The sequence below is a fragment of the Papaver somniferum genome, chromosome 6 (assembly GCF_003573695.1).
Source record: "Papaver somniferum cultivar HN1 chromosome 6, ASM357369v1, whole genome shotgun sequence".
NCBI classification, from domain to species: Eukaryota; Viridiplantae; Streptophyta; class Magnoliopsida; order Ranunculales; family Papaveraceae; genus Papaver; species Papaver somniferum.
The window spans coordinates 97,593,063-97,614,388 of record NC_039363.1 but is presented as its reverse complement, the minus strand read 5'-3'; the positions used below and the strand labels follow the sequence as shown (position 1 = coordinate 97,614,388).

The following is a 21,326-nucleotide window of genomic DNA, read 5'->3' as shown; positions in this document are numbered from 1 at the left end:
TTATGTATTCTACGCATGTTTTTCAGTTATTAGGTACTCTGGAGTCGTACGGAGAAAAAGAAGAAGAAATCACCCAAATGAGCCGAAAAGGAAAAAAGGAAATTTCATAGGCTGTCATTATTGGGAGCCTGGTCAAGGTTAAGGGGCAACCCTGTTTGAAGGAGTGTTAAACACAGACCAGCTGAGGCTAAGGGGAATACCAGCTGGGTGGTTCTTATCAGTTGGGGTGTCTAAATCCAAATTCATTTACAACCCTAAAACAAGAATTCTCTTACATCCCTAATCATTCCATCGCCTGAAATCAATGAAGTAGAAAGAGAGACGAAAATGGAGGCACAGCCATTACTGAGAGATCGAGCGGAATTATGAAAGGAGTTCAATAACAAAAGAATTAGGGTTCGAAGTTGTTAGAACTGGTGAGTTTCATGGGTTGGAGGTGCTGTTGAAGGTGATTTAGGGTTTGAGAAGATATTGTAGATGGAAATTTGATTGAACTGAAGAAGTAACTGAAGCTAAAATTGAGATGGGTTTTCCTCGATTTAGAGTTTACAGTGAAGAATTGGAGTTGTTGCCTTCGAACTCAGTGGATGGAAGAGATGTTGATAATTAGGGTTTGTAAACAGAATCTGCTGTTGAATTTCGGTAAAATGGGTTTAATGGTAAAATGGATTTGGAGTGGATGCAGATGTTGTTGAAGGTGTTCCTTAGAGATTCAATGGAGAAGATGGTGATGCTTGTACCGTGGTCGAATCAGGCGAATATTGTTGCTGTTGAACAATACAGGGAGGACTGAAACTGAATCGAGAAATTGAGGAAAAGAATTAGGTCATGGAACTGAAGATTGGGTACTGATGATTTTCATGGGTTGTAGACGGAAATAGAAGCTGGGTTTGGGTTGCTGCTAAGAAGTTCAGATGGATTCAAGAGTTGCAGGCGAGTTTGGATGGATTTTGGTGTGCTGTCTGTTGATCTGAATTTGTTTGAAGACAAGAAGAAGCTGCAGAGAATGGGTTATGTGTTGATGCTGCAGAATGAGTTAAATATAGGTGTTTGCAATTGAAACAGGGGAGTTCGAGTGATGTGAACTGAAGCTGCAGTGAATCGACAACACATAAGGAGAAGAACAGAAGGGGATCTTGCTATTGCTGAAGTAGCAGATGAATGATTTGATTGCGGTAGATGAATGTTAGGATTGTCACAGGTGAAGACTAAAATCAATGGCCTGAATTTGGCCGGGAAACACCAGAAAACAAACGAAACTCTGCCAGATTTTCTTACTGGCGAGTTAACTCAGTGATTCGCTTATCCAGATCAATTGACTCAGTCCAGTTAGATCAGTCAGCCGAGGTAGGCAGCTGACTCAGTGGATGATTCATTCTCTCCCTTTGACCCCTTGACTAACGGTTTGACCAGTCTGACCGTTAACTATAACGGCATCAGACGGTATATTCCTCCGGTGACCGGCAGTGATACTCAGGTGGACGACGGTGACTTTTCCGGCCGAATTTCGGTGATTCCGTGATTTTCCCTGCGACCAAAATAATGGATTTTTGTATGAGTTTCTCTCATGGGGTGTGAAGACCTTGAATTCAAATGGGTTTGAGGATCTGGGCTTGAATTTGGAAGGAGAAGGTGGAAGAGTTTTGCAAAGACAAGGATTTGGAATTTGAGCTACAAAAGGAAAGGGATTATATTCCTAAGAGGATTGCAAGGATATTGAAGCTTATAAATAGAGAAGTTCTCCACACACTTCTACACACCTCTCTACACGCACAACACTTGTGTTTTTGCTTGCTTTCAAAATTCTTCTTTTAATTATTCGTGTGAACTTTAAAAATTCTCCCTTTAATTATTTGTGTGAATTTCAAAAACATGAGTAGCTAATTTTCTTATTGATTGAGGATGAATTCCTAGTTCTTAACATGTTTTGAGTTTTGTTTTTAAATCTACTTTGAAGTTTTTCACATGATTATCGTTTGTTTTTACTAATAGGAATGTTTATACATTCATGGTTGATTGATAGATTGTTTAGGAGGCCAACTAAATTGATTTGTTAATTGATCTAAAGCTAGTGAAAGTTAGGGGATAATTAATCGTTTCTTGACTCTTTACATAAGTAGCAAACACGAGACCTTGCGGAGGGATTCCGTGGAGCAATTGTGTGTGGAAACAACGTTAGCAAGTAGACTTTGAGCTAAGAGTCTAACTACTAATATCAACCTAATAAATTTATAAATCTTAATGCGTTTAACTAAATTAAATCTTGAGTGAGCTACTGCTAGGTGGTTTGGTGAATAGAATTCGGTAGTCGAGAACTTCCGTATCCGGTGATACTAGGGATTTAGGGGTTTAGCACTGAGCTAGATGCTTTACCTACGGTTGGTGATAATCTGTGACTTATAAAAAGTGGGAAAAGAACATAACTTGAATCATTATTTTGCAACGAAGAAGGATTTCTTGATATAATCTCTCTTATTGATTTCAACTTAAACTATTAATTACTTTATTTACTTTCTTTCGTTTTTAAAATCTAAAACAAATCCCCCCTTTTTGTGACAACTAAAAAACTAAAACCTCTTGCTCCTCGTGGGAACGAACTTGACTACACTATATTACTTGTTAATTAGGTGGAAAAATATTAATTAATTTGTTGTGGTTACGACACGCATCAAATATCATATTTTATCCAACTGAACCACCGTGAAGTAGCTCACTGAAGGTGTAACCCAATCGAAATCTTTAAGGTTTGTGACCTTGGGTTGATCCTAGAAGTTAGAATCTTAGCGCAAGGTACACTTATTAGTATTGTGTTCACACACGATTATTTCGCAGAATCCCTCTGCAAGGTTTCATTTTTTTACTTGTTGTTAGAGCACTGCTCGGTCGAACTCGCATGCGTTGCTATCTCAAGCATGTTTGTTAATGTTAGTGATCAAAACTATAAGTCTTGATTTCTAGCCTATTTATAGATGTCTCGGAATAGGACATAGTTTGTGTAGTTGAGCTTAGACTTCACGGCATTTATTACTTGAAGACGAAGAACTACTAAGGAGAGCTTGTGTAACTTCATCGAAAAAAGGTATGTGGAGACTTAAACTCATATATCACTTGGAAATTTTATTTTGACATAGTCTATATTGAGACATAAGTCGTATTACGTTATAGTTTTCTATATACACATTTGAGATTTAGAGCAGAGTATATCTCGCTTACATATTTATCGAAATATGTGTTGGTAAGATTTCGCTTCGACCAAGTTCATATTATATCATGATAAAGTTGCCGAGTAACATCTTACACTAGTTTGTGTGATACAATCATTTGGTGTAAGACTTGGAATGTTTCTATAATGATTATTTCAATACCTTGAAAATTGCTTTGATGCTAATAGTGTGTGAAAACGGCTATTTTCATGATTGAAATAAAGAGTTTAGAATCAGGTAACCTTCTTTGGATATAAGCATAGAGTGTGTTCGCAAATTTGTGTATAAGTCCAAAACCGGGAACCTAAAGTATGCATACTTGTGTGTATACAAAATGGTTGAAGAAGACTGGATAAGTATGCGTACCCGTACGCATACTGGCGGAAGTTCACGTCCTTGAATTTATGCTGATGTTGGATTTTCAAAACCAACTCATTCAGTAACCTAAGTACGCGTACCCGTACGCGTACTGTCGGAAAGTTCACGTTCGTGAATTTCTGCTGAGTTGGAAAACCAAACCAAACTCAAATCCGGTTACTTAAGTATGGTTAATTTCTAAAATCGGTAGTGTATATTAACTTAAAAATTTATTATTAAGGAATTTAATCTTTGCAAACCGTGGCTATAATGTTCATATATTGATTCGAGTGAATCAAACCGATTTTGCTTCAATTGTGTTCTTCTATAAATCCATGAGAATATAGCAATTGAACAACTCTTTAACTAGTTTCATTTGAGTCATTTGAACTAGTTATGGTTAAGATGAATAAGGTTGATATGAGAGTAATATATGGCTAACCTCGGTTAACTATTTGTGAACCAACATGGTGTACACGTTTGGGTACGGTTACATAAACCTAAATGAGGGTACATTTCATTTGTGTATAACAAGCTAAGTTCGATCTAACGGTTGAAAGATATCAGCTTGGTTGAATAAGGTTTTTCATCTAACGGTGAATACTGAATGCTTTGTTACCAAGGTAACTTGGATTGCAAACCCTGATTTGAACATTGTATAAAGGAGAACTCTAGCAACTGGGAAACCTAATACTCACACCTCCTGTGTGTTACTAGTTGCATAACTAGAGTCGATTCTCCTTTAACCTTAGGTTTCTTCGCGAGACCCTGTAGGTTAACGACTTGAAGACTTCATTGGGATTGTGAAGCCATACCCAACTATTTTATCTGTAGTTGCTTGATATGATCTTGTTGTTCCTATCGTGATTGAGTGCAACTGTAAAATTGGCTTGAGATTTATATATCCGATAGGCAAGATAGAAAAGTAGTCACAAATACCTTCGTCTCATCATTTATAATTCCACAATAACTTGTTTCGCTAGTCGATTAAATTTATTGTGAGGTGATTGATAATACTAGGTTGTTCTTCGGGAATATAAGTATGGTTTATCAATTGGTTTCTGTTGACCTTGACATGCCTAAATTAGACAAAAACTTTATTGTGAGGTGATTGATAATACTAGGTTGTTCTTCGGGAATATAAGTATGGTTTATCAATTGGTTTCTGTTGACCTTGACATGCCTAAACTATCGCCACGTTTCCTCCTACAGGACAACTAGTGTGATCTCCTTTTAGGAGGAAACGTGGCGATAGTTTTCATAAAAGACTGTGAAGTGACCATTAGGCATGTAAAGGACATTATCTCGGGGATCAGTGTGCGTTCCATTTCAAGTTGTAGGGGCATGGACGCAACAAAAAAGTATAACTTGGAGTGTATGTTTTGTTTCAATTACATCCAGTATGATAGTAGGTTACTGGTGTAACGACTTGATCTGGGGTGTGTTCAAACTAGAGGAGACCCTACAACCTCGTTCGGTTTTGGATACTCATGGAATTAAGTCCCGACAGTCTTGCCTATTATAAGACATTGACATAGTGTAGTTGAGACTTAATATACTAGCATTAGTTACCCTATTCCAACAGTAATTTTGCGCCTACAACCATATTAGCCAACGCAAGTGAATCCCTGATACGGGGCGTATTTGGCACTGGGTAATTGTTTCTAAGATTTGACTAAATTTTAAATATTTAGTATTTCCTATTTTTAATTGTTAGAATAATTAGCCTGTTTTGCTTAAGTTTATCCATTTAGGAAGATTCTAGACTTACGGTTTTATGTTTCCTGGCTATATATAGCCTTCACACTGTTAACTTTCTTTTTAGCTTGGATTAGCTCTCCTTTTTATGAATGCTTACACCAAGTAAGTATCTTTGGTTCTTAAACCTGATTATTGATTTATCTATAATTATTGATTATTATCATTGTTAACTCTTGGATTAGAGTTGTTGTTACTGTTTTGGAGTAGATTCTCCGTGTTACTATTTTGTGTTTCGATCGCTTCCGCTTGTGCCATATCAGGTGGATTCAGAGCTACCGTTCGTTCCTGCTTTTCATCGGCGAGGTTTTATCTAGAAGAATTGGTTGAGGATGTTGGTGTCTTGCAACAATAAAAGAAACGTCAGATGTATCAAACAATAAATATAAAGAATCGTATCAAACAATTCTACCACGAACAAATTGATGAGGGCAGAATCACAGGTTCAACAAGCTGTCCTTAACACATTAGTTCGCGGGTATACTATGAAGTAATGCTAAACCCCAACGTGCGAAGATGTGTCCAGGATAAGACTGCCCGATATAACTTGAGTTAGCACAAGGCAAGTTACCCACTCTTGAACTCAGCAACAAGGATGGAAGTAAAACGCCGCACAAAAAACAACAAGAAGAAGAAAAGTAGACCTAGAGATAGTCGCTGCTTGTGTGTTTTGAAAACAGAATTTCGAGTCATATTTATAAGATGAGATACTTGCAAATCAAGTTAGGTTTTGGTTTTCTTAAAAATTAGTAAAACTCGTAAAAGGAATTTCCCACAAATAAAACTCTTAAGAAAATATTTTTGGAATTAATTTCCTAAAGAAAAAATCGCCAAAAATAAATACGAGTAGAAGAGGAACTTGGTGCATGGTATACGCGCATGGGCATGGGTCAAAACATGTATTTTTCGCCCCACCCGCTCCACCCACATTGTTTTACAACATATCCATGAGCACATGGTTATATAGTGGAGCACCTCTTTAGTTTTCCACAATGTGGGACTAAAGGTTCCATTTCATTCACTCAAAAATGAGTGAGTATCCTTAGACCCTTAGGTCATGATATCAAATCACACCAAGACCAAAAATCCATTTATTAAATAACTCATTTTCTCCAACAATCCCCCACATGAATGAAATCTCGGTAAATAACGAAAAATCAGAGTACGGAAAATACCATTTAGGCAAAGGTGTCCATGAGGTCTTAAACCTTGCTTGGTGAGAAGTTACCGGAACTACTAGCTAGACAGTGAACACGATGTCTTGAACTTCTAGCGTTTGGTGTAATTCTAATAACATCCACGCATGATATCCTCCAAGTGTTGCTAAGTTCGTGCCATTTTGGCCTTGGACATATCCTATTTCTCAGAATGCTCTAGAGAATCGGATCCATTCTCATAGGAAGCGACCCACTTCCTCATTCAGATAGGTGAGTTCCATCAAGAGTGTTTACTGCTACACCCCACTTCAATCTTAAATTGAAACTATAACTCATTAAGACTTAATTAAAAGTCATCCTCCACATGCAGTCACACTATCACATCAACACCATAGGGAAGGGACAGATAATAAAATTATCTGATAGTGTTTACCTTTACTACCACAAATTAGTTGTCTCATTCGAAACCTTGATCTTGGAATCTCCAGTCAGCAAGGTTGAGTATCCTTCATGGCAAGTTTAATTATTTGAGCCTAAGCCCCATCCCCTTCGATGCTTTACTAACTATCTCCTTGGACAAGCCTTTCGTCAAAGGGTCCGCGATATTCTCCTTGGACCTTGTCCAATCTATGGAAATAACGCCTGTTGAGATTAGTAATTTCAAAGAATCATGTCTTCTACGCATATGTATAGACTTTCCATTGTAGAAGCTATTTTTAGCTCTACCTATTGCAGATTTGCTGTCACAATGTATAGATATAGCTGGCACAGGCCTATGCCAGAGAGGAATATCTTCTAAAAAGTTTCTTAGCCATTCGGCCTCCTCTCCTGCTTTATCTAACGCAATAAACTCCGACTCCATAGTTGAGCGAGCTATACATGTCTGTTTGGAACTCTTCCAAGATACAGACGCACCTGCTAGAGTGAATACATATCCACTCGTAGACTTAGACTCCTCTGAGTCTGCTATCCAGTTCGCATCGCAAAATCCCTCAAGGACGGCCGGATACCCTTCGTAATTCAAACAAAAGGTCATTGTGTACTTCAAGTACTTTAGCACTCTATTAAGTGCATCCCAATGTTTCTGCCCTGGATTACAAGTATACCTGCTTAACCTACTCACAGCATAAGCAATGTCTGGTCTCGTACAATTCATCAAATACATCAGACTTCCTATGACTCTGAGTATTCAAGTTGGTTAACACCTACACCCTTATTCTTCATGAGTTTGCAAGAAGAATCATATGGAGTGCAAACAGGTTTACAGTCAAACTGATTATATTTCTTAAGTATGGATTCAACATAATGAGACTGACTCAGACTATAGCCATTAGAAGTTTTTCTAATCTTCATCCCTAATATGACATCAGCGGGGCCTAAGTCTTTCATGTCAAAGTTCTCATTCAACATTTTCTTAGTGGTATTAATAACATCCATGTTTGTACCTAGTATAAGCATATCATCAACATACAAGCATACAATCACACAGGCATCCTTGACAAGTTTAGTATAAACACACTTATCAGATTCATTAATTCTAAAACCACTAGAAATCATCACATGATCAAATTTCTCATGCCACTGTTTAGGTGCTTGTTTCAATCCATACAAAGATTTCTTCAGTTTACAAACCTTCTTCTCACAACCTTTAACTACAAATCCTTCGGGTTGTTCCATATAAATTTCTTCATCTAATTCACCATTCAAAAACGCTGTCTTTACATCCATTTGATGTATCTGTAGGTTATGGACAGAAGCTATAGCAATTAACATCCTAATGGAGCTAATTCTACTTACTGGTGAATATGTATCAAAGAAGTCTATACCTTCTATCTGTTTATAGCCTTTCGCTACCAACCTAGCCTTGTATTTTTCAATAGTTCCATTTATATTACGTTTTCTCTTGAAAATCCATTTACAACCTATGGCCTTAGACCCTGGAGGTAAATCTACAAGTTCAAAAGTACCGTTTTCTCGAATGGAATCCATTTCACTAATTGAAGCTTCTTTCCACCACGGAGCTTCAGGACAAGTCATGGCTTCTTTGTAAGTCTGAGGATCAGACTCGGCTAGGTATGTAATGCAACCAGGATAGGTTTTCTTTAGTTTTAACCCTTTTACCTCTTCTAGGTTCTATTTCTGGTTCATCTTCCTCTAAAGGTAATGACTGACTGGATGATGTAAATTCTAGGGGATCATCTAAACATCTCTTTCGAGAATCACGTTTCATAGGAAAAACATTCTCAAAGAACTCAGCATCCCTAGACTCCATGATAGTATTCAACCCTATGTCAGAAATTTCAGAACTCACAACCATAAACCTATGAGCACTAGAATGCTCAGGATACCCTATAAAAACACAATCAACGGTTTTGGGTCCTATCTTATTTGTCTTAGGAGGAGGGATGGCCACCTTTGCCAAGCACCCCCACACTTTGAAGTAATCATAAGATGGTTGTTTACTTTCCATAACTCATATGGACTTTTATCTGATCCTTTAAAGGGTACTCTGTTCAGGATGTAATTGGCTGAGAGGATAGCCTCCCCCACAAATTCGAAGGTAATCCTGAACTAATCAACATGGCATTCATCATATCCTTAAGGGTACGGTTCTTTTTCAGCTACACCATTGGATTGAGGTGAATAAGGGGCTGTAGTTTCATGTATTATCCCATGTTCTTCACAGAAATCTCCAATAGGAATTAGATACTCACCACCACGGTCAGACCTAAAAGTTTTAATGGTAGCATTCAATTGGTTTTCAACTTCACGTTTATATATCTTAAAGGCTTCTAAGGCATTGTCCTTCCCTCTAAGCAAATAAACCTGACAGTACCTCGTACAATCATCTATAAAAGTGACAAACCATTTCTTACCACCTCTAGTTTGAACTGACTTCATGTCAACTACGTCTGAATGAATCAATTCTAAGGGTTTAGTGTTTCTCTGGACATTCTTCCTGAATGATTTCTTAGCATGCTTAGATTATACACAAATCTCACACTTATGACTTTTATCTAAAGTGAATTTGGGTATGCATCCTACGCTATCCAGTTTATGCATTTATTTGTAATTTACATGACCAAGTCTACCATGCCAAACATTCGATGACACACACATGTAAGCAGAAGAATCATTTAATTTCACTGCAGGACATGTTACATTAAGTTTATAAAGACCCCCAGTCTTATAACCCTTACCCACATAATCATTTCCCTTAGTTACTATAAGTTTTCCAGACTCAATTGAAACTTTAAAACCCTTATCATCTAAAACAGAACAAGAAACAAGACTTTTGCAGATGTATGGAACATGAAGAACTTCATTCAATGTGAGAGTCTTGCCAGATGTGAGCTTCTGACCGACCTTTCCTTTTCCTGCAGCCTCTGATGAAGATGAGTTACCCATATAGAGTTTCTCGCCTTCCCCTACCCTCTGGTAGGTGGTGAACAAGTCTCTGTTCCCACAAACATGCTTGGTAGCTCCAGAGTCTACCCACCAGTCCATCACATTGGTCACCAAATTAACTTCAGACACTACAGCAGAAAACTCGTCCTTGTTCTTTTCAACCAAGTTAGCATTATCCTTCTTGTCCTTACGATGTCTATAGTGAACTGCCATATGGCCAGTAACTCCATACGCATAACAAGCACCCTTAATTTTAGTAATGCTAGACTCTGGTTTTCGAAACATACCTTTCTTGGGAGGACCACGCTTAGAGTTACGATTGTTACTCTCACCTTTTCCAGCTTTGGAAGATCTGTGTTCAGTCATATGAGCTTTGTTACTCATGTCCCTTGCAAAAGACACATTCTTTTCCTTGGTGCACAACATCTCTTTCACTTGAATTTTCTTTCCTAATTCAACCATGTTGATCTCGCCGGTTTCATGTCTTAGATTTTTCTTGTACTCAGACCAAGAAGATGGTAACTTATCAATTATCGCAGATACTTGAAACGTCTCATCAATGACCATACCTTCAGCAAGAATCTCATTAATGATCTGTTGAAATTTGAGGAGTTGATCAACAACAGGATTATCATTCGTCATCTTGAAGTCCATAAACTTCGCCACCAGAAATTTCTTGCTCCCTGCAGTCTCCGCTTGATACTTTGCTTCTAACGCAGTCCACAAATCGTAAGCACTGGAATGTTCTTTAGCATTGTAAAAATAATACATCGCATCTTCCAAACCATTCATGATATGATTTTTCGCCAGAAAATTACACCTCTTGTTATACTCGATCGCCTCCTCAGTTAAACCTTCAGCATTCATCAATTCATCATGTGGAACAAGTACATAATCCAGTTCATGATGGCTTAGATAAAATAGCATCTTGGATTGCCATCTCTTGAAATCCTTTCCGTTAAACTTCTGTGGTCTTTCAACGTCGTTCTTTCTCATTGTTACAAGGAATAATAATGTGTTAAGATTGTTGGTGTCTTGCAACAATAGAAGAAACGTCAGCTGTATCAAACAATAAATATAAAGAATCGTATCAAACAACTCTACCACGAAAAAATTGATGAGGGCAGAATAACAAGTTCAACAAGATGTCCTTAACACATTAGTTCGCGGGTATACTCTGAAGTAATGCTAAACCCCAAGTGCGAAGATGTGTCCAGGATAAGACTGCCCAATATAACTTGAGTTAGCACAACGCAAGTTACCCACTCTTGAACTCAGCAACATGGATGGAAGTAAAACGCCGCTCAAAAAATAAGAAGAAGAAGAAGAAAAGTAGACATAGAGATAGTCTCTGCTTGTGTGTTTTGAAAACAGAATTTCAAGTCATATTTATAGGATGAGATACTTGCAAATCAAGTTAGGTTTTGGTTTTCTTCAAAAACAAGAAAAATTCGTAAAAAGAATTTCCCACAAATAAAACTCTTAAGAAAATATTTTTGGAATTAATTTCCTAAAGAAAAATCGCCAAAAATAAATACAAGTAGAAAAGGAACTTGGTGCATGGTATACGCGCATGAGCATGGGTCGAAACACGTATTTTTCTCCCCACTCGCTCCACCCACATTGTTTTACAACATATCCATGAGCACATGGTTATATAGTGGAGCACCTCTTTAGTTTTCCACAATGTGGGATTAAAGGTTCCATTTCATTCACTCAAAAATGAGTGAGTATCCTTAGACCCTTAGGTCATGAGATCAAACCACACCAAGACCAAAAATCCATTTATTAAACAACTCATTTTCTCCAACAGAGGATTCCCGTGAAATTAAATCTAGATAGTTTAAAAAAAAAAAAAAAAAAAAAAAAAAAAAAAAAAAAAAAAAAAAAAAAAAAAGATCAATTGAAACTTGGATCCTGTTCTTGTCATCGTTCTGTTGATTCAAGGTTCAGAGGTATAGCTCATCAGGTCAGCTTTCCTCATCTTATTTGGTTGTGAGTTCATCATCACAACCGCTTGCTTCACATGTTTGGTAGGATTCCTAACTCTTCTGGCGATTATTTGGGGTTTGGAGATCAAGATTAGTTACGTGTTGAAAACTGAGAAGGTCCTATTTGGTTAAGGCAATATATAAACTTAAACCTTTTGTTGAGTTTATATTTGTTCTCTTTTGCTCGTTAGTATATTTCCTAAACCCTCCACTGTTTATTAATATACTTGAGAAACCCTAGCTTTATTATTTGCAAGTGGCAAGAAAGGATGTCTTTTCCGTGAATAAAGAAGAAACTATAAGTTTGGGTTTCATTTATATTGCCTTTCGATAGTGGAATATACAAACCACTAACTTCGTTATTCATCCAGTCCTGCTACCTATCCGTCCATGATATTACCCAATCCAGTTAGAGTTCTCTTGAATTCAGACTTCAGGACGTAGCCCATGGGAGAACTTTATATTAAGTTGCCCAACTTTGTTGGAGCATTTAATGGGAGGTTATGTAAATTTATAATCGATGGTAGTTGCGAAGAGAATTTGGTGTCTGGCAAGTTTGTTGAATCTCAAAATAGATTGGTATTCTAACGCCGATCGGATTGAGTGGTTTAACGATGGAGGAACAATTAATCGTATCGGTGGTTGTAGATTTTCATTGTCATTCGGTAAGTATTATTCAAACTCAAATTTTCATGAAGTAGTGGACATGAATATATGCGACATTATGTTGGGGAGGCCGTGGTTACATGATGTTGGTGCTGTTCGTAGAAGTCAAGATGGCTCGTATGAATTTTTGTGGAGAGGGAAGAAAGTAATTCTTATACCAAGTCTTAAACCTTTAAAAGGAGATGGAGACGTAGTGTCGAAGACTTTGTGCCTAACAATTGATAAATTGGGCTTGCAAGAGCAGATAAACAATGAAAATGAGGCAATGGTTAATAAGGATTTAAAAAAGGATTCATCTGGCTGTATGTTGGTCCCAAAGTCAGTCGAGATTGGTGTTGCAGACAAGGGGGGCGTGTTAGTTTCAGATAATGAGTCAATGATAGTGGGTGCTGCTTATTTTGTTCCCTATGATTATGTGGATCCATTTGAAGTCCAACCAGTCTCTTATGGGTGTTGTTACGCTGGTGTTCAGAAGTTGTTATTGGAGTTTACACACCCCAGACGAAAAACCAAGCTATATGGGAAACACAAGTCAAGCGCTTACTTGAATCCTAGTTCGTTTTGTGAGCACTTAGTGATTCCGATGCATAATACGAGGTCAAGCTGCTTTAAAGGATGTGGGAACACCAAGACTCTTTCTTCAATTTGTCATTTTCGGTATAAACTCCAGACGAGTTTCATCGCAATAGGGAAACCTGATACGGGACGTATTTGGCGCTGGGTAATTGTTTCTAAGATTTGACTAAATCTTAGATATTTAGTATTTTATATTTTTAATTGTTAGGATAATTAGCCAGTCTTTCTTAAGTTTAGGAAGATTCTAGACTTAGGGTTTTATGTTCCCTGACTATATATAGCCTTGGCACTGTTAACTTTCTATTTAGCTTGGATTAGCTCATTTATCATATTAATGAAACTATTGAGTTGTTTGGTTAAAAACCATCGTTGGCTTTCTTATACTCTTGGATTAGAGTATATTTGCTCCTGGACTGGAGTGTTTATCTGTTACTCGAAGGAGTGGACTCTCCTTGTTTTTAAATCGCTTTCGTATGCCATATCAATCCCTTAACATAATTTTGTCACTGCTGAGAGTTGCTCTCTGGTCTGTCGAGAAGACTATCACTAGCAGGGTTCCTGCCGGACGACTAAGGTTTATTTTGGATTATCAAAATCAACAATTATATGATGGAAAACTCAGAGCGGATCACAACTAAGGTCAAACCTCTAAGGAAAAGTTTCTTAAGGACTCCTTGATCGTTAAATTTCCTTTCTACGAACACATGCGATAAACCAGTCAAACGTCTTGTAGCCACCTAACAAAACTTTCACATATCGAATTATGTCAAAAGGCGTAAGTTTTATCCTCACTAACATGTGGTAACATGTACTTGACAGTTCGTGAGTGGCCTTCCTTATATTGGAAGAGAATGGTCTTAGAATAAATAATAACTTAAACTCTAAAAAAAAGTTACAAACTAGCATAAAGTAAAAAAAAAAATTGGGTTATTTGTTCAAATATTTTTAAAACATGGTTTTAATGGACGAGTAAAAATTATTACGAGTAAAATGGACAAAAAAAAAGATAATAAGGATGAAACTGGATTCATCCTGGCTTAAACTTAAAAAATAGCGAGCATGAAACTGGATGCATCCTGATGTAAATTAAAAATAAGAAAAAATATTTGAACATGAGTAGGATGAAACTATTTACATCCTGACTATTTTAACATTTTTGTCCATTTAAACAGTATCAAAACCTATATATATTTTTCACCCAAAAATTGTTGATTTTGATCTTTTTAACCAATTTTATGAAGATAAAACTAGTTTTTCGTCTGCCAAAACAGAGATCGATACTTCCAGGTTTCTCGATCCCTTGCAAAGACTTAAAAGTCACACCCTGATCCCGAATGATCTAAGGGTAACAAGCCCCACAACTACCCAACTTAATCAATACGTAGTCGTGTGATGGGATGACTTGAGATGTTTGCAGAAAGCCCCTTACCTATTAGTGATCAACCAAGACTTTAGCTTTAAAGTCAAACTACCTTGGTTATTGTTTAAGCTATGTAATTTCCGAAAATAAACCTATCGCTTCCAGTTAAAAGGTGTGTAGATAAATGGAATTGGATTGACAAACTAATACTTGCCAATATCATTAACATATAAGGGTACAACCAAATATACTGTTGCGTCAGCCAAATTCTCCTGGTTCTTCTTGAAAATGTTTGAAGTTCCTAATTTTGTCCCTTTAAAACTTTAATCATAGATGGAAAAACTTGCACCTAAAATATGTATCCTCAACTAAAAAGTTATTGGAGGCCGACAAATTCTAGAATGAACTAATCCTTTTGAAATTGGTGAGTCTTACCTCTCAAATACCATAAACCATTAACGAAGGATGGGCCCGAATTTACAGAGGGTCAGGTTTGCGTCTTAGTTGTTTTAAAGTTGTTTGGTTAGGCGGTACGCGTAGAACCACTGTTAAATAATTGACCAACTTAAAGTCACTCCGGGAAGACGTTTGCTTGCTATGCCAACATAAATAAAACGACGGTTACATCCGTATGCATATTTCATGTGCATCAACAAAGATTTGCAGAGTACGACAGTTCATTATATACTTACCATCATACCCCTAAAGGTTACTGAAACATTTAATCTCCACCGTTAATTGGTTTTCTATTTCCGTAAAAAGTCGGTGCTTTTGTTGGTTGTGGAGGTTGGAGCTAGAAACTTGTCATTTTTCTCCATTTGTGTGTCTGCGTACCCATCATTACATTCTTGTTTTTGTAACTTTTTCCAGTTGATTGTTAGGTTTCAACGGTCCAGAATCATCCAACAGTTCATGCAAAAGATATCAACTTTTTAATTCGCATCTTTTGTCATTTCTGGAATTGGTGAGTATATGTTTACAAGGATGGCCACCAACTCAGAAAAACTTGGATCACTTAGCCTTAGCCATGATATAATGGCAAGTTCATTGGTTTACGTGGGTAAATCAAAATGGGTCAATTCATCAAGTGCATTTTCTATAAGCTCATGGCCATCACGACTCGCGGTTAATTTGCTACTTAGTGCATTTTCTTTTGATCGTTAGGTTCGAGCCTTCATGATTACCTGTCACTGCTAATTATAGTGTTACTAACCCTATTACACTCTCACATAGAAAAGTAAGCAAATTTCTTTTTATAAAGATGACGGTTTTTTTTGGACTGTTCGTATTTTCTTCGTAAATCCGCGTTCAATTAGACAGATTTTCTGGTTAAAAGGGTTAATGTGTCCAAGTGGTAAGAGTGTGTTTCTTTTTTGCTGACTCGACATATGATTCTGACTCGGACACATGATTCGGAGTTGTCAGACCGTTTGTTTTTATTTTATGTCAGATATGACTCGCGATCCGACTCAGACTTTACCTCTGATTCCGATCCATTTGAGTCGGGGAATAAAATGTCCCTGACTCGTGGGATCAAGCTACTGATTTCATATCTAATTCAGAAAAATAAATATATTAAGTCAAATCCAGATATATCAGGTAATATCAGTCAACTCCGGACCAGTCGGATCCAGATGAGTCAGAAAAAATAGACAAGGTGTGTAAGACGCGCACTAAAATAAAGAGTAGGCGCCCGAATCAAAAGGAAAGAAACAGCTGCTCTCAAAACCTGCAAACTCACGCAATTGGAATGCCTGCATGCCAAGTACTCACGCAATTTAAGCTCGTTAATAACAAAGTCACTGAAAGTCTTAAAGCATACCACCACTAATGCTTGAAAAAATAAAAATAGACTCACCTCCTAAATTTTCCAAATTTAAACAAAATTTCAAACACAAATTGACAAATTTTCCCCAAAATTCATAAACAAAAAAACTGAAGAAGTAAATTGGATTGACTAAGTGATGCATCCATTTAAACCTCTATGGTCTCTTCATTGCCCAAATTTAATGTCTAAACATAAAAGCAAGAAATTACCTGCACAAAATCATAACGTCATTTCCTCACACTTTCTTCTCCTCTTCTTTTTAGTTGGTAATCTCATTGAGAAGAAATTGGCTGAATTTCCTTTACTCTCTGTCTCTCCATTTGGTTGTTGTAACTGGCACCTCTCTCTGTTTTCTGTAATCTAGTCAGTAAATTTCTTACCTACAGAAAAGACCATTTCTTTCCGTATTCTCTTTTCTATCTATCACATTACTTTTCTCATTTTTCTTTATACATCATCACACCCATTTCTCAACAATCTCCTTCTTCTTCACCATTCACCTTAAGAACACAAGTTTTGCATTCTCTGTTTTTTTCTTTTGTTCTGTTTCTACCCAACTTTCTGTAGCAAGGAATTTACAGAGAGACTGGGAGAAAAATGACAGGAGGTGGGAAGATTGAAGATTTTTCACCACACCCTGTGAAGGAACAATTGCCTGGAATTGAGTATTGTGTCACTAGTCATCCTTGTTGGCGTGAGTTCATCTTGCTCTGTTTTTTATCCCTCTGTTTTTACTACTCATTGCATGTCAATTGATTTTCATTAGAGGCTTAATTGATTGATTAGGGTGATGAATTTCATACAAAAATGGCACTTATCACTGATAAATGTTATAAATTTTCAATGGGTGTCAAAAAAAATGTTGAACTGATTTGATCTTTGTTTATTGTCATTCAGCGGAAGCTATAATCTTGGGATTTCAGCATTATTTAGTAATGCTTGGCATTACAGTTCTCATCCCCAGCTTCCTTGTCCCTCAAATGGGTGGTGGTGATGTAAGTACATTCTTTGGAATTGGTTGGTCATATACATCTCTGCGGCCTATCTCTCTAGTTTTCTCTCTAATGGTTGAATTTCAATTGCAGTTTGAGAAAGCAATTGTAATACAGACTTTACTCTTTGCGGCTGGAGTGAACACACTTCTGCAAACTTGGTTTGGTACTCGTCTTCCTGCAGTAATTGGGGGTTCTTTCACGTACATACTTCCCACGATTATCATTATCAATTCGCCTAGATATCAAGGGATTGTAGATCCCCACCAGAGATTTATTCAGACCATGAGAGGAGTACAAGGTGCCCTCATAATTGCATCATTTTTCCAGATAGTTGTTGGATTCTTAGGATTTTGGAGAATTGTCGTCAGGTAAGATTTCATTTAGAGTGCTGGTGAGGTTTGCTATGAGCCTTGACTGTTTCAATTTGTATAATGTATCTCTATTTTTTGCTATAGGTTTTTAAGTCCTCTATCAGCGGTTCCGCTTGTGACACTTGCCGGTCTTGGGCTATATACGATCGGTTTCCCACTGGTAAGAACGAAACTCGAACCAGTGCACTCAATTGACAATATTAATACAAGTAATCTGCTAATTTTCCTATTCATTCAAGATAATGAAGTGCTAAGTTTGAAAAATGTGATTTATCGAAGTTTGTCTATGTGCACTTCTTTATCTTGAGCATTGTTTGTGATGATGTTTGCAGTTGGCAAGATGTATGGAACTTGGGCTTCCCGCCCTGGTTTTGCTGGTCTTAGTTTCCCAGGTAAGCAGTTTTCTTCTATTTGTACCGGTCATGAGTCATGAATGGATTAGGTAGTTCCTGGCTTTCCTTTCTTCATTTTAATTCAAGTTCAAAGGAGTAATCTTGCATTCCATTTTTGCAGTATGGCCCTCGTACATTACTCTCGAAGAGAGTTATCTTCGATCGCTTTGCAGTGATTATAGTGCTGGCATTCATATGGCTTCTTGCATTAATTCTAACAGTAAGTGGTGCATACAAGCATGCATCTCCAGCAACGCAGTTTACTTGTCGCACTGACGGTTCAGGACTCCTCAGCGCTACTCCATGGTGAGCTTCTAATGGCATACTTAATATGGTTTGTTTTATTACTTCAGTAGTTCAATTACTGTGTGAAAAAGATTTGGCTGTAAAAAGTTGGTCTGTTTGATGCGAAAAGTAACTAACAGTCTCGTAATCAGTTGTTTCAACAAGATTCTTAAAATCCCATCTTTAGAAGTGTGTAAAAAAGTTCATATGCATCAAAAGATGCGGCTACCAGTTTTTTTTTTTTCTTTGAGGAAATTATCAAGTTGAATAGCTGAAAATTTATAAACTTACGGTTTTGTTTCAGCATTTACTAGAGATCCAATAGCACCCTTTCTTTGTTTTGCAGGATAAGATTTCCTTTACCATTACAATGGGGAAAGCCAACATTTCAAGCTGGAGAAGCTTTTGCAATGATGGCCGCGTCTTTTGCTGCTCTTATTGAGGTGTGTTTATTATGGCAACACTGTACCTTGTGTAGCCTATTTCTCAGCCTGCTAACTTAATTAAGGATTACCCACTTTCAATTAATAAAAACGCATAAATTGTGTCAAGTAACTATCTAGGGATCCTACATGTAGATGCATAAACGATATTGGTAAAATCTTGGTATCTTTATCTGATACTAGATATTCATGTACTTTGTTCATCTCTTAATTCCTTTGTGGGCTCTGAAAGGAAAATGCTGAAAGCGTGTGATAACTTGGTATTTTTTTCTTTTTCTTGTGCAGTCTACAGGTACATTTATTGCAGTGTCAAGATATGGGAGTGCAACACCTATACCACCTTCTATTCTTAGTCGTGGAGTTGGCTGGCAGGTACCATGTCATTCCATACTGTATGCTGGTTTCAAGAATCCTTAGGTTCCATGATTTTGCTTATTGGCGTCTTATTTTATTTTTTTATGAGTTTCAGGGAATCGGGATTCTAATAAGTGGGTTGCTTGGCACATTGACTGGTTCTTCAGCATCAGTGTAATGAACCATAACTTTAGAATTAAGTTATTGATCATTGCAATGAATCGTGTCAAACCATGCATATAGGTCCACAAGCCTTTGCATACAAAATTTTACAACGGCTTGGTAGAAGTTTTAAACGAAGTGCTCATGTTCCCCATTATGATGATTTTACTAATTTTTGTCATGTTTACAGTGAAAATGCAGGTCTTTTGGCATTGACACGAGTTGGCAGTCGAAGAGTCGTTCAGATATCTGCGTGCTTTATGCTCTTCTTTTCTATATTAGGTATATCTTATACTCATTTCACTTGCAAAGTAGTAAAAGAGTCTCCTTATCATATTTGGTTGCCCTGATGCTTATGAAGCTGGAAGTACTGAAAAGTTCACCTTCACCTATTCTGTTTACCAGGCAAGTTCGGAGCACTCTTCGCTTCTATCCCAATGCCAATAATTGCAGCCTTCTATTGCGTTTTATTCGCCTATGTTGGTATGTCAAAATAAAACATCTGGAGTCTTTAGACAAATTTCTCTTTACAGAAATATTGTCTTGATACAATTATCATGTTTTTGGTGCAAGCAGCTTCTGCAGGTATTGGATTCTTACAGTTCTGCAATCTCAATAGTTTTCGGACAAAGTTCATTCTAGGCTTCTCTATCTTCATGGGCTTTTCAGTGCCACAATATTTCAACCAAACTCTCGTGCTTACTGGTCATGGTCCTGTTAACACTAACTCCATTTCGGTAAGCGTACTACTCAAACTTTTGCTGATCCTACTTCTGTTCCCTTTACTGATCTAGTTTCGTTACATATTTTTGTACATTGACATTCTGTTCTTTGTATATACGGTTTTGTAGTTCAATGTTATCCTGAATGTGATCTTCTCATCCCATGCAACGGTAGCCGCCATAACTGCCTACTTCTTAGATTGCACACTCTACCGCAAGGACAGTGCAGTGCGCAGAGATTGTGGTTTGGTCTGGTGGGATAAGTTCAGATATTATGAAAGAGATACCAGAAGCGAGGAATTTTATTCACTTCCTTACAATCTCGGCAAACATTTCCCATCATTTTAGCCGTAATACTTCCATTTTCATCCAACTGCCTCGGTTAATTGCTCATCCATTCGCCTAATACCATATTGTGTAGCTCTATATATTGTTCATATTGAAATACCAATCTATATAGTGAGGAGTTTTTGGACTTTGGACAATCTCTGTCAGGGCATTCTAAAAGGCGTCAGCAGTTTGTTAAATGATTTGGCATATAAGAATCAAAACCTTGTTTGATTTTTTTTTTTTTGCTGTATGCTAGTGTTATAACAAACTTTCAATACCTGATTGATAATATAAATGTCTTCTACCAGTGGTAATCTGCAAAGTAGTCGTGCAGAGTGCTGATAAAAAAAAACCAATTGGATATGAATGCAGAGGCCCGAGAGAGACTTCCAAGCACCCATGGCAGAACTGCAGTTGCAGCTTTCTGCTATGCTTTAAAGTTTTAGGCATGGCTGATAGCTCATATAGAGCTACTAGGTTGGGCATACAATTCATAGCCAATTGGCGATATGCACTGTGATTTTAACTTATCAAATGTAACCCGTTATAGAGGCGGCATGGTTTATTAGAGGGGCGGTATTCTAATAGGACAAAAAGGATCATTACATGATCGTTCAAGGTTTCCCTTATCAAAAAACTGAAAATGACAAATTAACCCTCATAATTGATAATCTAGTTTAGTGATGATAATCAAGTTTAATGTTAATGATTAATTTCACTTATATTAACTCAAAATCAAAACAAAATCAGATTTTAGAGTTTAAAAAAAAATTTGGAGATGATAGAGAAGCTTTAACCCAAGGTGAAGGTCAATCTCAATCAATTGAAGAAATTAACCAACAAAGTGAAAACCCAGTGCCTGAAAATGACCAGGTATACTTCTAAATTAGTCCCAACTAGCTTTTTGTTGCTCAAATACGTAAAAAAAAATCAATTTCTTACATTTTCAGAGCTAATTACGGTTGGCA

At 37.1% G+C, this 21,326-nt stretch overlaps 1 protein-coding gene across 1 annotated transcript; it reads left to right on the top strand.

Annotated features, from left to right (window-relative positions):
- Positions 1 to 16,469: 16,469 nt before the first annotated feature.
- On the top strand, positions 16,470 to 20,598 carry LOC113288521 (nucleobase-ascorbate transporter 7-like). The gene is made up of 13 exons (XM_026537590.1): positions 16,470 to 16,998; positions 17,202 to 17,299; positions 17,390 to 17,667; positions 17,755 to 17,830; positions 18,003 to 18,062; positions 18,184 to 18,368; positions 18,694 to 18,790; positions 19,076 to 19,162; positions 19,260 to 19,318; positions 19,497 to 19,588; positions 19,712 to 19,789; positions 19,883 to 20,043; positions 20,158 to 20,598. Exons 1-13 carry the CDS (start codon positions 16,902 to 16,904, stop codon positions 20,374 to 20,376), a joined length of 1,587 nt encoding a protein of 528 aa, XP_026393375.1. The 5' UTR covers positions 16,470 to 16,901; the 3' UTR covers positions 20,377 to 20,598.
- The last annotated feature ends 728 nt before the right edge of the window (positions 20,599 to 21,326 follow it).